Source organism: Gobio gobio, assembly GCF_949357685.1.
Source record: "Gobio gobio genome assembly, chromosome: 2".
Classification (NCBI taxonomy): domain Eukaryota; kingdom Metazoa; phylum Chordata; class Actinopteri; order Cypriniformes; family Gobionidae; genus Gobio; species Gobio gobio.
This window is the reverse complement of record NC_137098.1, coordinates 44,736,226-44,753,161: the sequence shown is the minus strand read 5'-3', so window position 1 is coordinate 44,753,161 and position 16,936 is coordinate 44,736,226. Positions and strand designations below refer to the sequence as shown.

Genomic DNA, 16,936 nt, shown 5'->3' with positions numbered 1-16,936 from the left:
ATTGTGGAAAATTGAGAATCAAAAGGATAAAAAAAACGTTCAAAAAACAACATTGTAAACATGAATGTACTGAGAAGACAGCCTTGAGCAAAATTCAGTATAATGACTTTCGCTTTGATCAAATTATTACTGTCACTGCTGAGGGCTGAATTCGGAAAATTATACTTACTTACGTCTGCCATAAAGATATAAAAATATGGAGCATCTTGTACGCTGGCTAGACAATATCAATAAAGTCCGGCAGATGGCAGTAAGTGTCCTATGTGTTGTGTTGCAGCCAACCGTAACTGAAGAAGAATCTCACGTGATTCAAACAAACCAAAATATCAACATCTTAAGAAATAAGTATATATATTGACTGTATCAGTGAACTGAAACTGGATTTAGATATATACTAAATTAATGGCGTGTTTGGACATCTTTGGTGTATGACCTGGCATGCGGCTGAATGAATGAATAAATGATTGGCTACACAACTATAGTAGAGTTGCAAAGAATACTTTGACATTGCTGTAAAAACAAACCCATTAACCATGCGGAGAAGACCACAGTCTGCAGCTTTGACTCCGGGATATTTGAGGTCAGATTTTAATGCTGAAATGTTATCTAATATCACTATTTAATTGTGCAATATTAGTACCCGAACAGGTCAGGTGTGCGTTAAAAAGTGTCATTTGTCTGGAGCTCAAAAGCATGGCATGCGATTAAAATGACCGTTTTCCTAATGCACAGACTGTATATTCAAGCATTTATTATGAAAATGCTGTACTATGTTTAAAAGCAGGGCTAGGACTGAGAAAACCGTTTCTGCAGCGGCACAATCCAATTTTCACACGGATCTCTGGCTCTGTTTCACTGTGCAGAACTGGATACTGGACTTTGGGAGGCCAATTGCTATGGTACAAGTTAAAACAAGGTTTGATCTATGCATTCAGATGTCCTTTTCTCTTCTTTAATACCAATAACAATTTTGTATGTTCTTCATCTAGATCGTAATCCCTCTAGAATGGTTTCCTCTAAATAAGCCAAGTGTTGGAGATTATTTTCACATGGCATATAATGTCATTACACCATTCTTATTACTGAAGGTACACATTTTACAATTTTACAAAAGGATGTGTTTTTTCATAGGGTGTTCCCCATCTCTAACCCTTCATTTTGAGATATATCAGTAAATGTAAAGTGTTCTTTTGATCTGTCTATAACCTTTTTTAGCTGATTGAGCGGAGTCCCACGGCCCTTCCTCGCTCAGCTGTTTATCTCAGCATCATCACCTTTGTCATGGGAGCCAGCATACACCTAGTGGGAGACTCTATTAACCATCGTCTCATCCTTAGTGGATACCAGCTTCATCTTTCCGTCAGAGAAAACCCCATTATCAAGGATCTGAAGCCAACCTCACTGGTACAGTAGCTCGATTTACAGACCAAACAAATGATGTGTTCTGAAGAAACTGTTTCTAATGGTAATTAATGCTTTATGTGGTTTTCAGATTGATTCCTTCGAGCTTCTGTATTACTATGATGAGCACTTAGGGCATTGCATGTGGTAAGTATATTTTCCATTCTCACACTCACATTGAATCTATTATTGCACTACATTATATTATATATATAGTTTAAAACATCCCCTCCTCCACCGTTGTTATTATTATAGGTATGTCCCATTCTTCCTTATCCTCTTCTTGTATTTCACTGGCTGCTTTACACAAGTTAAAGATGAGAAGATGCCTTACTCAGGTTGGCTGCTACTTGGCCCTAGTGCAGTGTACTATTGGTAAGTCAATTATTCAAGTCCATTTTCAAGATAATGTAGAATCAAGTTGAAGCAACACTCTCAAGTCACTTTATTTCTGTAATGTAACATATTTTCAAATGATAGAGAAAATTCAGCAAGAAGAAAATTATCCAACAATACATACAAATCCAAAATTAAATGTTAATGTTGTCCAAACATTAATGTGGTCTATTTTTTCAGGTATCTGATTACTGAAGGGCAGATCTTTGTTCTGTATGTCTTCACCTTTTTTGCCATGGTTGCCACTGTGATGCGCCAGAGGCGGATGGGCTTCAGGCTAGACAGCAATGGCCGTTTCCTCTTCTATAACTTCATCATTACTCTGGGATTAGTTCTGGTTTGGGTCGCATATCTTTGGAATGATAAAGTTTTGCGCAAAAAGTATCCTGGAATCATCTATGTGCCCGAGCCTTGGTCCTTTTACACCTTACACATCAAAGGCAGTTAAATACTAACAGCAAATCTGAACTACATTTCACTGATATTTCTTGAGTGAAACTGAAAATATTTGCTTGAGAAATATAATTTTCCTTGATCTTTTGTCATTTAAGTGTTCATTGCACTATAAAAATATCCTGCAAGTTTCAAAATTCAAAACCGAAAACAAATTTACTGAAACCAAAACAATAGAGATGCCTCTGAGGATAAATGCGGGGGATTCCTGGAAATGGAAGAGAGCACATAGAGAACACTGTTTTTGTTGTCGTTTTGATTCACTGTAATCCTGAATAAAAGCTTCACTGAGCGACATCTTCTGTTTTGTCATCAGAAAGACATTAATTCCGTTTACATCGCAAGTCATCCTTTGTCAGTTGTAACTGTGGAAACTCCAATTACTTAAACTTTATTTGTCACAACCAAGACGTATAAAGCATATGTAATACACATACATGTTTTACATTGTTGGCAAAAACTATGTAACGAGAGATTTTTCAACATTGGAAGTTTTCAAAACAATTCCACGCGTGTAATGGCGGGGATGTTGAAAATGATTTGAATATGCAAAACTGTTACCAATCATAGCCGTGTGCGTTTACTTCCAAGTCTTGAATGTGGCATTCATATCAAAACGGAGTATTCAAAGAAAAGGTCAAAAACTGAATAGAAAATAGCCTATTACTTATTGTCTATTGATGTAAAAATCTTGATAACATTTTAAGTGTACCTCAAAAAAAACATAACATTTTTTAAAAAGCAGTTTGTGGCCCCTTTAAGTTCCAGTGTTACTTACTCCTTGTGTCTGCCCAAGGCAAACTATACAATGCTATGTTTGTCATTTTGGTATATTGAATAAAGACATTTCATCATTGTGGCTTACTGTAAAAATTGTTGCTTTTATGTTCTTTTTTATCTAAATAAAGTTTGTACTCCCTTAATATACCTTTTCATGAGTCAGTGAGTGTGATCATGAGCTGCACCTACTGTAGCAGACAGTATAACAAGATAGTTGGAATCCTATATCAATGTTCCTATGACAACAAGGCTATCAATTACGTAAACACTGCAGTGGACTTTAGTTCCTACAGGTAATCCAGAGGGAGTGACTCTTTCCCTGAACAGCCGATACGCGTGTAGACATGGTGAGTTTGGTGTTGATTTTCCACGCGTTTTCTCTTACATTTTAGTTTCATCATTCAATTATTATTGATTTTTCAACATGTTTTTTTAAAACCTCTCTTTACAGGCAAAATTCTTATCACAAACTCAGATTGATGGTAAGCTGTGTTACACAGAAAGAAAGTGTGCAATGTAAATCCACAAACATAGTAAAATAAACTAAATTGTTATTTTTTTTAAAACGACATGTACAGTACATTGATAAAATGTTTAAATTTTTTGTGGAATTGTTTTTCACTGTAGTTTTACATGTTTTCATGTAGAGTTCAAAGAATGCTTCTCACTTTATGACAAGAAGCGAAAGGGGAAGATTGAAGCCAAAGACCTTATTACTGTTATGCGCTGTTTGGGTACAAGTCCCACATTTAATGAAGTGGCTAGACATCTGCAAATCCACAAAATAGGTAACATTTTCTTAGACCTCATGATTAACACATTCCATTGAATTGTGAATATGTCTTTCTTGTCAGCTCTTTCAGCTTCCTTGTGCCAACTGTGGCTAATGGCGATATACATTGGACCAGTGCTCTCATTGTGCTAATGACAACACACACACACAAAAACTTTAATTTTAGTTATGACATATCATTTATATGGCCAGTGTAAGAGCTTGTTGAGGCACTGGAATCAAACAAAAGCTGAAGTAAAATATTCAAAACTTAATTGTGTTTGAATCAATTCTTTGCTTTCTTTAATGTTTAGTTGTTCAAGTTGTATTAGTTAACAATAGTTAATGCATTAGTTAACATCAACTAACCATGAACAACACCTTTGTTCAGCTTTAGTTAATCTTTGTTAACGTTAGTTAATAAAAATCCAGCTGTTCATGGTCTGTTCATGTTAGTTCACAGTGCATTAATTAATGTAAACAAGATTTTAATAATGCATTAGTAAATGTTGAAATTAACATTAACAAAGATTAATAAATGCTTTAAAAATTAAGTTCATTATTAGTTCATGTTAACTAATGTAGTTAACTAATGAACCTTAATGTAAAGTTTTACCCATACATCTTTTCTGCTGTATCCCCACCACAGATAAGACAGGGGAGCTGGACTTTTCTACATTTCTAACCATGATGCACAGACAGATGCAGCAGGAGGATCCTAAGACTGAAATTCTGGAGGCCATGCGCATGACGGACAAACACAAGAAGGGCTACATTCTGGCCTCTGAGTTAAGGGCTAAACTCACTGGCTTGGGAGAAAAGCTCACTGAAAAAGAAGGTATAAATCATCTGAGATTTTCCTGGTTTTATGTTGATTTATTCAAAGATCAGAGCTAATCAAATGAAATTGGCACAAGTGGGGTTTTTTTTGGACTGATTTAAATATTAACCCCATTTAATGCATGCCTTAGTTTGAAGAGTTTAGAAATACATTTTATAAGTCAGATCTCAGTATATTAGCACTAGTAGACTGAATGAATGTGTTGTTTAACTGTTAATTGTGTGTTATTTTTCAGTGGATGAGCTTTTCAAAGAGGCTAATGTTGGGCGTGATGGACTCGTATATTATGAGGAGTTCATCAGAATGGTCACACTTCCTACAGTGGACTACTAATGAAGATGAGTGGGTTTGGCCCATACCCTGAATAAAGCAGTTATTTACTAGCAGGAATAAGATATTTTTGTTCTGTGTTCACATTGTATATAAAAATAACAAATGATTAAATGTTAAAATGAAAATCATATTTGGATACATGTTGTGATTTCAGTATGCACCACTAGATGGCAATCATGATGTAATTTAATTATTGTTGTAGGGTTGTATGGGTTATCATGTAGGGTAAACACCGTCATGATATTCAGCATATTAATATTTATTGAAGTTTGAAGATTGTTGAACAGTGAATAAGCTCATGAAATTTAAACTATTTGTTGTACAACATCATCTAATTTTAAATCTATCTACAAAGAACAAAATAGAAACCTATGAGACTCCATCCTTTCCCCAATCCAAAGCTTTCATGAACTCCTCTTCAGTGAAGGACAACAGCTTGGCCGCTTCAAAATGCATCTTTCAAAAATACAGCATAAACATAAAATGATTTTTATGTTCGTTCTAGTAAAGGTAGTTAGAGTGATATGATATTACTGTAATTGTGTAAGATACTGATTTCTTACCTTCTGTCTTTTTAAAATATCTATTAGCTTGAGTTGCTTTTTAAAACCCATGATGAGCTCAGCATTTTGTCTTTCCAGCTTTCTGTTCTCAGCTTGTAAGGTTTCGATCTTCTGGTGCTCCTGACTGGTTGAATCCTTCGGTAGGGTAAAAAAGCATTAGAGAAGAAGATAAATGAACAAAAATGCCATCTAAATTTGAAATACTTCTGGAGTAAATTGTGGTGCCAAACAGTACACTGAAGGATTTGTTGCACAGAAAACCGTAATACACATCACTTGGTTTATTTCATGCCGGTTTATCTGAGTTCACATTACCTTACTGCTCTGTTTGAGTTTGTTGAGCTGAGTTTTAGCCTTCTCAGCCTCCTCCAGAGCTCTATTCAACCGCACTTCTGTTGCACTGTGTGTACTGGCTGCCTGCTTATGGGTCCTCTTCATGCTTTCCAACTCCTAGAGTGTACAGACTTTACGTATAACTGAAGAAAACATACAGTGCAAAAAAAAATTGTAGTCCCAATTGTAAATATATTTAAGGTCTAATTCATAATTTACTCACCCTCATGTCGTTCCAAACCACTAAGACTTTCGTTCATCTTCGAAACACAATTGAAGATCTTTTTAATGAAATCTGAAAGATTTCTGTCCCTCCACAGACAGCTACGCAACAAATTCATAAAGAGATTGTAAAACTAATCCATATGATTTGAGCGGTTTAGTCCAAATTTTCTGAAGAGACTCTGTCACTTTATATGACGACGTGCAAGAACCAATGAGGTTCATTCTTGTGTGTTCCGCAGCACATTTGAGCTTTCACAAGAAGTTTGATCTCGTGCACCAAAGCAAGTACGGTTGAGCTTCAGTTTATGTTCAATGGTCAATGTTTACATGATAATAAACGCCTTAATTCAATCTGTTCATCATATAAAGCGATCACTTTCTCTTCAGAAAATTTAGACGGCTCATTTCTGATTAGTTCTGATCATCAGTTTTACAATCACTTTACAAACTTTTTGAAGCATCAAAGTGGTAGTTGCGTGCACTGTCAACAGAGGGACAGAAAGCTCTCAGATTTCATTAAAAAAGATCTTCATTTGTGTTTCGAAGATGAATGAAAATCTAACAGGTTATGAGGGTGAGTAAATGATGATGGAATTTTCATTATGGGCTTTGGATCTTTGTAAGGCCTAAGAAAAGCGTTTAACCCATCCTACCCAAACATCAAGCACATGCAATAAGTCTAAAAATAAGATAGCAGTGAATAGGTGTTTTTTAAGCGATACGTCCCATTCTTATAGGAATTTCTATTTAGTTATACTGTTATTCTCTACCATCATTCAGATTTCATGTCCCTATCATAAGGGAAAGAGTGAGTTCCAAAGATATCCGTCCCAGAAGCCCAAGTGCAGTGTGCTCTGCACTCTGAGCAGCTGTGGCATAGTCTCACTTTACACATAGAGGACGAATCAGGTTAAAGGGCCCATGCCAAGGATTCCACGGCTCTGGATCCTGGCACAGCTCTGATTAACAGGAATTATGGCATATCTATCTATATTATACATAGCCTATAGGAATTGAGGTTTTAATGAGGTTAAAAAAATATTGATACTTTGTTGATGCAGAACATTTTTCTGTCACTTTTTCTATCAGAAAGTAACTTCAATAAGTTTCTGTAGATTGTGGGAAGAATTTTAAATAATTTGTTGGCAACAATTCAAGTACCTTTTGCAGTGCTGCCACTTGCTGTTGCAGACCTTCACACTTCCGACTGGATTCTTCAGCTAAAGCTCTTTGCTTCTCAACCTGAGTCTGTTGGACATTTGTAGTCCTCTGCAATCTTGCCCTTTCCTCCTCCACGTCCTTCAGTTTGCTACTTAAAGTGCTGTTTTCATCATCCTTCAAGACATGAGCAAGAGTAACTTGACCTGACTGAATAGATTAACCCACCTTGAACACATCTCTTACTGCTTACCTTCTTGTTGCATTCATATGAGAGTCTGTTTAATTCTTCCTGCATTACTCGAAGCTTAGCCTTCAAAAATCTGATCTGAGCCTCTGTAAGAATGAAATGAATCATACTGCAAATAGTAAAGCAGCACAACAAGTTCAATATTTGAACATATTTGGTCCTTTTTAACCAACCTGCGCCCATCTCATCTCCAACACTGGGCATAATGTCATCCTGCAAGTGTTCTTCAGTGAGATCATCACTAACCCTGTTCTCGATTATGCTGATTGTCTTAGCAAGTGAGAAATCCCCAAAGTCTTCAGGAATAGCAACATCATCAACCACAGTATGTGTTGCTTTTCTGTTGACACTACCCCAAAGACCAAAAATCATTCAGATTTATAGCAATTCATTTTATACAATAAATGTTTTTATAAATATTTTATAATAATAAAAACTTTGAGAATACACTTACTGAGCATTTTTTTTATTTCCTGAGCCTGGCTTGCTTGGCTTTGAAGATTTTTCAGAGAAGTTCTTGTTTTTTATGATCTACATAACACAACAGAAATGGGTTTCCTGTAAGTAATGGGGTCTTGTATCTAATCCACATTTGCACTGATTCATATGATAGTTCTGTTGTACCGTAGTGGGCGGCTTAGACGTTTCTTTTTTTATATTCACCGGCCTAATAAGACAAACAAAATGTTATGCTCGCAAACAGCAAATGATGTTGCTTATGCTCATGTCAAATTGTGAGAACTGTTACCTAGAATCCTCAAAATCACGGTCAGTATCAATGGAGAGATGGGAGGAGATTGGTTTGGAGAGCACCTCATTTTGATCCCTCTGAAAACCACAATTAAAGAAAACAGTGTCAATGATTGGGTTTGTTGCAAAATCATACATATGACATAGGCTATAAGCTATGCATACACGTTAAAAGTACATATACCATATTCTCTCAGATCTTTCAAAGATTTCTTATCAAAATCATTTGCTATTTTTTTTAAATAAATACTTTTGTCTACTCTTACCATAACTTTTTCTGCTTCCCGAACAAGTTCTGCTGTTTTTGCTTCTAGTTCTGCATTGAGACGTCTGAGGAGTATCAGAGTTGCAAGCAGTTAGATATATAAGACACCTCAAGTCTTTATGGCACATGTTATGCAGTCACTGAGTATAAGCAGCATATTAAAACGAATGTGCATTTAAATAATAAAACCATAAATACTTGTATTCCTCTTCTTTGGCTAAGAGGTCCATTTGCGGTGGTTTCTTTGAAGGAGCAGATGAAGACCTGCTCTGAGGTCTGGGTCTGGAAGGCCTTTCCGAGTAAGACGTTTGAGGCTTTTTTAACTGAGAAGAAAGAAAGTATCACTATTATTGCAATTGTTAATCTTTCTCCGCCCTCAAAATACTACTTTCTTTCTTACTTCTTACGGCTTTTCTTCATTTAAGACGGCTATTGCTCTGTCAGGTAACTGTTAACTAACAGACATTCATTTTCATGTCTGATCATTTGCAACAGAGTAGTAAAAGAACGGACAATATTTGTATTTAACGTAAATTATTTTATTCAATACACAAAAGAGTACTTTAGGTAAAACTGTCATTAATACAACATAATTCGAAAAGAGGATTAAAGAGTTTTATTTCGTTAGACTTACAGGAGGTAGCGCGACTCTTGGTGTGCGGTCTGCCATTTTTGTTAGTGGCGAGACATGCCGTTGTCGCCGTTGCTAAGCAACGGTGTCTACCTCCCCATTTCAACCGAGGCATTTCATTTTAATTCGAGATTTATTTAATGACATTTATGTCATATGGCGTTCAAAAGGCAATTTTATGTATTATTTTATTTATTGCATTACATGGCAGGAAATGCCAACACAACCTCCAGGGTGAATTCTTTATGTGACGGATAAAGAGACAAACAATCGAGTATGATGGGAATCTTGTAAAACAATGAGAGGGATATTATCAATCCTTACTGACAGCCAGTTAGTGCTTCAGAAGAACATGAGTGATTATGCCACTACACTGAACTAGACGAACTCGCTGCAGCACCCTCGTGGTTCCGCTGGTGGCGCAGTGCGCATGCGCGGTCCCAGCAGCAGCAGCAGCTTCCCCAGTGGTCACCAGTGAGCTACTAGGTAGGTAGTGTCTGACTCTGAACCTGCTGCAGCTCGAAGTGTTTCCTTGCTCCTGGTGCACGCGCAGGGATAGTGACCTCAACTGCAACCACAAACCATGAATTACCATCGTGGTCTATTAGAGCCGAGTCCGATTTGTCAGTGAAATCAATAGGCGGTGATCGTGATGTACTATTTACGGAGGAAAGCTGCATTCTCCAGGTTCAGGTTAAGGCCTACTTGTTAGATCCCCATCCTCGTCTCAACAGAGTCGCATCGAGATGGCTGATGACCAGCAGCAGTCTGGTCCTGGCGTAGGACCTTTACCTTCCGCGGTTCAAGGATTGCAAGGACATGAGGCGAATGCGTTGCAGCTAAAAATAAAGAACTCAATCTGGTAAGTCTGTCTGAAATGGCCAGTGAGTGAGTGAGTGAGTGCTGCTGCTGGATATGTGGGGGTTAATGGGATCGAAGGCTCTCCATCCTATTTAGCTCTATTCTAGATGGTCCCTCGTTTCCACTTGACAGCGAGTCGTGGCTACAGTAACTGTGTTTAACTAATCTCATCGTCTCTTTAACGTTACTTAATATGATAACGATAAGTGAACTTATCAAAGTGGTTTGTTTTTGGACTGAGTAGATGTTCAATTAAAAAAAAATCTGAGGTTGGTTACGCGTATTGCCTGTCGTGGACAGTGCAGTCGTTATTTATCGGCTAAGACTTTTTTGTTTTCTTGTGAAAGTGCAGAAAGTGAAATGTCTGTGTCTTGAAGTGGACGAAAGATTTCCCGCGACCACGCGCTCTTAACAGATTTAGTGGGCGCGCTAGTGATGGTAAACAACTCGTGCAGCAGCAGCAGCCGGTACAGCCGCGCGCATTTAAACGGCCAGTGTACACCATAGTCATAGACATGCTGTCCTTGTAGACACCACTGCATCCGACAGACCTATTTTACTCTCCACATTCTAGTTTGTGTTGCAGTGATCCAAAGTGTGTTTTCATTCACCGGCTACGCGCTTACTGTCATTAAAGATGAAGACATGCAGCCATGCCTCAGGATGTTTATAGCGTAGCAGCGCATGCGTTCTACATGCATTTGTATTACTCAGTAAGTTATATTCGTGAGGACAATATAGCTTCTGTGTGCATGGTCTCTCAACCCAGTCGTGTCTTCGGTTAGTAGTTTTACATAGAATTGATCATTGTTGATAGACATTGCTTGTGGCAGCGACAATGAGAAAAATCGCTGACACGATTATTTTGCAGCCTCCATCCCCCTCACTACCCTTGTTTTTGCATGTCGAGACATGCTCTCAACGACATGCATCTGCAGCAGCGGCTACTGTACGTCCAGCCTGGGACGTAGATTTTTTTAAGTTCAAGTGCAATAATATATATCATTGGTATATTTCTGCAGAATACTTTGGTGTGAGATTGGACATTTCTATAGAAAATAATTTTCTGTAATGTTTAGTCAGCATATTATGTTATGTTATGACCTTACTTGTCATTTTCTGGGAATCTTTAAGCAGACTGGTTTAGGAGGACAAATAGCAATTAATCCAATCATTAAGTAACAGTGTTTACTTATTTTTCAGTGCAGTTTTGTTTGAATATAGTCGCACTTGGTGGGCTCGACTGTTGTTATCAGTGGATTCAGAATAGATACTTATTTGGGCAGTTATTTTGGACATAACTAACAGTTATTTTACCAATTAATTTAATCTTAACACATTTATAACAACCAAATACACTCAAAAATACTATACAATATCAGTTTAGTTTCCGAGCATTTAGAGATAGAAAAAAATGTATTCGATTTTGCTCATTTCTCTCTATAGGTTGACCTTTTAGCAGTGAATCGATTAATTCAATGTGATCTGTCTAACCGTGGATTTGATAATCAACAGTTTTTTGTTGTTGTTATTGATTAAAGTTGTCATACTACTTTCTGTTGTAAATTTGACTGAAGTTTAACTTGAAGCTGTGTGTCATTCGCACACAAATTCTGCTGTTCATTATAGCTCTTAGTACTATGAAATGGATTGGCCATTTACTCAGGCATCCGTATGATGAGTGGACCGTCTCAGCCGGTGCTCCTTGCCCTTCACTCGGAGCAGAGCTCTAAAGGTTAGGCCTGTCGTGTCGATGTGAAAGCTGAAACCCCTGAGCTGCATTTGGCATGCTGGTTGGCACATGGTACTGTCCCTGTGGAAAAGAACAGGGTATTTGGCACTGGTGCTGGCGAACCTTGTGGAAAAGAGATTGTGATTTGCCAGTAGTAACTATTTTGTCACTAATGGGAATATCTTGTAATTTATACATTGATGATGGGGATTACTGATGCATAAATACTGCCTATTAACTGAAAAGAAGTAGCGGACTAATCTCTAGAATCTCACCTGGTAAGGATTTTTTTTTAGTTGTCAACAGACCAGCAGAGGGGGTTGTTTAAGAATGAGCTGTACTTTCTGTGTAATACTGTGATTTAGCTCTTCGAGTTTATTTCAGAGATGTTGTTGCTTGGTTTACACCAAATGTGTCAGGTAATTTTAGATTTAAGTTCATAGTGCTACACAAAGCTGAGTTTGAAAGGGGTGAATTTGGTCCCTTATTTTAAATATTTTATATGTACATGCACATCAGTGTGTGTGTGAATCTTTCACAGGAGGGGAAGAGATCTAAACACAATGGTGGTAATCACCTTCAAAGAGAAATGAAAATGAGCCATAGCACCGCTGGCAAAAAGCCCAGCTGTTTTTGCCAAGCTGCAGTCTCTGGGAACGGCTCGCAACTGCTGCTTTGCTGCTGTTAGATGATTCTGTTTTGGTTTAGCCTACATTTAGACCGATGCTCATTGCTCAAACAATGGAAGGATCTATGTCTGTGGATTTACTGCATAAACATTCTATTTGGTCTGCAAAATACTCTTAGTCCCAATGAAGGTTACAGTTGTCCTGTTTGAAAAGACATTCAGAAAACTAGTTGTGTATCATACCATTTCCTCTCTGACTTTCTGCGATTTACTTGGGTGTGAGGTTTTGGTTTGCATGTAATTTTATACTTGCACAGTGCACACAGATGAAAAGTTGTAATAGAAAAATGCATTTTGATTATATTTCTTGTCCCCCAAAACACAAGTATACACACAGTAGTGTCATACACATATAAATACAATACTGGTTTTTTTTTTTTTTTTTTTTTTTTTTGAGAAATGTATATATTTTTTAATCTAGGATGTCCCAATTGATCAAATGTGACAGTAAAGACATTAAATGTTACAAAATATTTCTATTTCAAATAGTGATCGACCGATATTGATTTTTAGAACCGATACCGATAATTTTAGTTTTTTGTGCCCGATGACCAATATTTATTTACTGTTTTTCTTCTGTTTTTGACACGATTACAACACCACTGAACTGAACAAACCATTTTATTTAAAATAATCACTCTCTCCTTGCATAGAAAACAAACAAATCTTATTTATACACCAATAAATAGAGGGGTCTGAAAGTGCACTGTTGCTAAACTGTTTTTGTTTACAAAATAAAATCTTCGATTAGGTGGAAAAAAAGGGTAAAATAAATAAAGCACATAAAAGTAACTCTAACCAATTAAAAAACAAACAATCTAAACAACCTGGGAAAAAAATAGCATTGCTGTTTAATGTTGCTTAATACTCCCAGTTGAGCAGAACTATAGGTTGTAGTGTAGAAAACAGAGTCTTTCAGCATTCTGCCCCATAAGCTTAAAAAGTTTTGTTTGTTTTCATAAATGGCTCCGAAATGTAATACTTAATTTTAAACTACAGTTTTAGTAGATTTATAAACTGTTTAATAGGTTAAAGAGTGAAGAATAATTCGCTGGATAATGTTAAATAACTGAATAATATTCTCTGGAATATTGGAATATAACAAACAAAACATCGTATTTTATTGCATTTCTCAAATGGTATGTTAAGTTATATCAGAATTATGAAATATCTGCTGACAAACTGATATTTATCTATGCATTTACACAGAACTACTCAAACTGCGATCGTTCGCGGAGATAATAAATAATTAATATCCATAGAGTTGTTTACTTTGATGTTTATTAGCGAATTAATGGTTAAGTAAATGTTTATATAATTAATTACGGTGTTTTAAACAAGTGAATCTTGTTAAAGTTATATGCGGTGGCTGTGGAGCATTTCCTGAGCATCAACCCGCTGCGTGAACAGCAAAATACTGACGACTTCACGAGACTAATGATGAGCATAGACAACAGAGAGAGAATTAAATTCAGCGCTTTTGTTTCCAACATGTGCTCATTCATGGCTGTATTATTTCATTCATGCAAAGTTGCATCTGTATTTGGACAGAACTTGAAAGATTATTTTAAATATAAAATAATCCATCAAATCCTGAATAAACTAGCTAGATTTCAGGCATTTATGTAACATCTAATTTGTGTATTAATGACTTATGTTAAATAAAGTTTACTAATTACAGCAAAGAAGGCAAGTATACTTTACCTGTGCACGCTGTTGTCTCGTCTCCCCACGTCTCGCCTCAGATGCGCTGTGATGGTGATCCTGCGCACAATTCTCAAAACGGCCACAAGATAGCGCCGTTTATAGGTAAATCCAATATTACAAAACCGATATCTGATTATGGTAAAATGCTTGAATATCGGGGGAAATATATCGGTAAATCGATATATCGGTCGATCATCACTAATTTCAAATAGGGATGGGACAATTACCTAGCCTGACGTCGTCATACTCAATTCTAGTCAGAATATGAGTCTGAGACCGCTCCGTTGGGCTGTGATTATGGGGCGTGTTTCAACCGAACCAGGAAAGATCTCAATTGGATAGACCTACAACCAATCAGAGCAACGGAGCGACGCACAACGTTAGTTGTCAAATGTCAACAGAACTCAACTGCACTGTGTTGCCATGTCCGCGGGTTGAAGCGACCCCAATTATGTGATATACAAACCCAGGAATGCGATTTTTAGCTGCCAGCCCTGCCAAAATAACACATATTTTACCCCCCAAATGCCTTTTTTTTCCCCGGAGAACCCCCCCTGGAAAGCTATTGGGCTTGTTTTTGGCTAGTTTTGAGGAACGTTAGCAATTGGGCGGGTTTTGTTGTAAAAACTTGGCAACCCTGTCTGCACGCACGCTGGAATAAGTAGCCTAACGTTAGAAGAACAAGATTAGTGTAAACGATCTTTGCCGGTGTTGTAAAAAAAATAATTTAAGGATACACAGAGTACTTACCAACACGATCATCATTTCTGAGAGAAATAGTAAAGGTGAATGCATATACGAACAAGTTCTCCATTTAGGATTAGAACAAACTCAACCCAAGTGGCTTTTGATGACGTGGATGATTACGTTACTGTTTATCATCTGTCCATCATCGTCTAAAGCCCGCCCTGACAATTTCATTGGTCCGAACAGTTTCTGTTCGGGCATAATTACTTCTCTACCGATCAATTCCAGACCGAACTGCCCGAGTAAAAATGTTGTGGGCGGGGCTAAGTTCGGCTGGCATCCAGGCTAACAATTACCGGTTTCACAATAAAATGTACTGACGATTAGTATTATATTTTAACATTTATTTATCATTAAAACTGTGTTTGATTCGCGCTATTTTGAAAACTCTTGGTAAATCCTGTTCAGCCAGCATCAGCCTGGCGCAGGCGCAGCATGCAACGTCGTTTTTTGAATGAGAAGAAATGGCTGAAGGCAGTGACAGAGGGAAGTCAGTCCTGAGGGAAAAAGAAAAGAAAGTCTCTGCAATAGGGAGAAACAATAAGGGCTCAGGCGACCAGGCGACCTCTAGTGTACGAAAAAGTTACATAGTGTAGCTTTAATCAGAATTAAACGAGACGTCCTCTGTAGGAAACACAGGCAGAAAGTATCACGTTGCTATGCCAACATGTTCACAGTGGAGTTGCGCTCTCACACCAGTTAAATGAATGAAAATTATTTATAACTCTAAAATGACTATGAAATGTTTCTTGCCTTGACAGCAAAGTACTGTTCTAAACGTTTAAAAATCACTAAACACTTGTAATCCTGTTCACCCCAACTATCTATTTGAGATAATACAGCTTAAAAACAAAAACAAGCTTGAAACTACTTAAGTTTAAACACCACATCTTCGCTTGCATGTATATCTGCCGGCGGCGTCATTTTTTCAAATAATATTTAAAAAACATGACAGTTGTTAATGGCGACGCAAAGAATTGTGGGTTATCTGCAGCAGCGAAGGATACACCTCATGCACACTCCGAATTACTGAAAAGAAGGGCGCATTTGAAGGTCGCATTCGGAGTGTCCTACTTACTTTTCTGAAATGAGACAGCCTTGATGACGCATGCAGCCTTCAAATGCGACCTCTGGAGGATGCAACCTTTCGAAATGAGAAGCAGCTTATGAATAGGTCATTGAATGTTTGATACAAACGATTCATTCAAAGCGCTGAATCATTCAGTAACATTGATTTCTCCTCGAGATGCTGCGCGAGCGTCAAAAACACAATATTGTTACCGTCAGTTTATTATACATTAGGCTAAATATTATTATCCACTATCGATCGCCACTTGCGCTAAATTAATGCAGAATCATTCTTGCATTTTGTTGATTCTCTAGTTTTTTTGTTACTGATGTTTTAATCTATCTAGTACAATTCTTTCATTGCCCCTTCAAAAATCCACGACTTGTCCCACAAACATTGTTCTTTAACTTGTAAGAATACACATTTAAGTGATGTCAAGTTATTAACAAAATCAATATAAGTAATAATAACTCTTATAATATACATTTTTTAAAATCTTTTTATTCATTGATGTCCCGTGTCACAGACAGTCTTACTGACGGCTGGTAATCTGAGTCCATATGTAGACCTACCGCAGCTCGTATGCGAACACATCACACACGGCTGTGTTTATGATTTAGTCATGTTCAGGAACGGTTAAACAGAACTAAATTAATATTATTATTACTTGTAAAGTTACCGCGTACCGGACATTTTCTTACCGCTTCCCAACATGCACACGCACACAACGCACACACATCTGTGCAACTGCCATTGTACTGTACCCTACGTCAGCGTTGCATTATTATCTCGTCCCATCTTACCAACGTTTTAATACTCGAACATCCAAACGTAGTCAGAGAAGGGCCTCATCTTCTTTCCGATCGCATGAACGTAGTTGCATCATCTCAAACTGCCCAATGAATCACTCAATTCTCATTGGCTACCTGCCCGTGATCGGGTGTTAATTTCAGGCCCTGGTCCCATTCCTAATTTCAAATA

The 16,936-nt window shown here is 37.3% G+C and overlaps 4 protein-coding genes across 5 annotated transcripts in view; 3 read left to right on the top strand and 1 right to left on the bottom strand.

Annotated features, from left to right (window-relative positions):
* Positions 1–259: 259 nt before the first annotated feature.
* cln6a (CLN6 transmembrane ER protein a) lies at positions 260–3,176 on the top strand. Of its 2 annotated transcripts, none has more exons than XM_079842152.1 (7): positions 260–580; positions 864–899; positions 990–1,088; positions 1,216–1,404; positions 1,493–1,548; positions 1,657–1,776; positions 1,978–3,176. In XM_079842152.1, exons 2-7 carry the CDS (start codon positions 897–899, stop codon positions 2,243–2,245), a joined length of 735 nt encoding a protein of 244 aa, XP_079698278.1. In that variant the 5' UTR covers positions 260–580; positions 864–896; the 3' UTR covers positions 2,246–3,176. The 2 variants fall into 2 exon arrangements, with proteins under 2 accessions (XP_079698278.1, XP_079698277.1); XM_079842151.1 differs by having other exon boundaries at positions 264–580; positions 785–899.
* Positions 3,177–3,339: 163 nt separating this feature from the next.
* On the top strand, positions 3,340–5,327 carry calml4a (calmodulin-like 4a). Its single transcript, XM_079840989.1, has 5 exons — positions 3,340–3,377; positions 3,482–3,512; positions 3,678–3,818; positions 4,452–4,640; positions 4,879–5,327. Exons 1-5 carry the CDS (start codon positions 3,375–3,377, stop codon positions 4,974–4,976), a joined length of 462 nt encoding a protein of 153 aa, XP_079697115.1. The 5' UTR covers positions 3,340–3,374; the 3' UTR covers positions 4,977–5,327.
* tex9 (testis expressed 9) lies at positions 4,086–9,207 on the bottom strand. Its single transcript, XM_079840981.1, has 12 exons — positions 9,155–9,207; positions 8,719–8,843; positions 8,522–8,585; positions 8,254–8,333; positions 8,130–8,172; positions 7,960–8,036; positions 7,679–7,854; positions 7,509–7,591; positions 7,259–7,432; positions 5,855–5,989; positions 5,540–5,674; positions 4,086–5,432 (listed from the first exon to the last, which is right to left on the bottom strand). Exons 1-12 carry the CDS (start codon positions 9,188–9,190, stop codon positions 5,346–5,348), a joined length of 1,215 nt encoding a protein of 404 aa, XP_079697107.1. The 5' UTR covers positions 9,191–9,207; the 3' UTR covers positions 4,086–5,345.
* Positions 9,208–9,635: 428 nt separating this feature from the next.
* rfx7a (regulatory factor X7a) overlaps positions 9,636–16,936 on the top strand; it is a 45,739-nt gene continuing 38,438 nt past the window's right edge. The window contains exon 1 of the mRNA XM_079810798.1: positions 9,636–10,013. Coding sequence (XP_079666924.1) covers positions 9,898–10,013 — 116 coding nt within the window. The 5' untranslated portion in view covers positions 9,636–9,897. The remainder of the gene's footprint in view (positions 10,014–16,936) is intronic.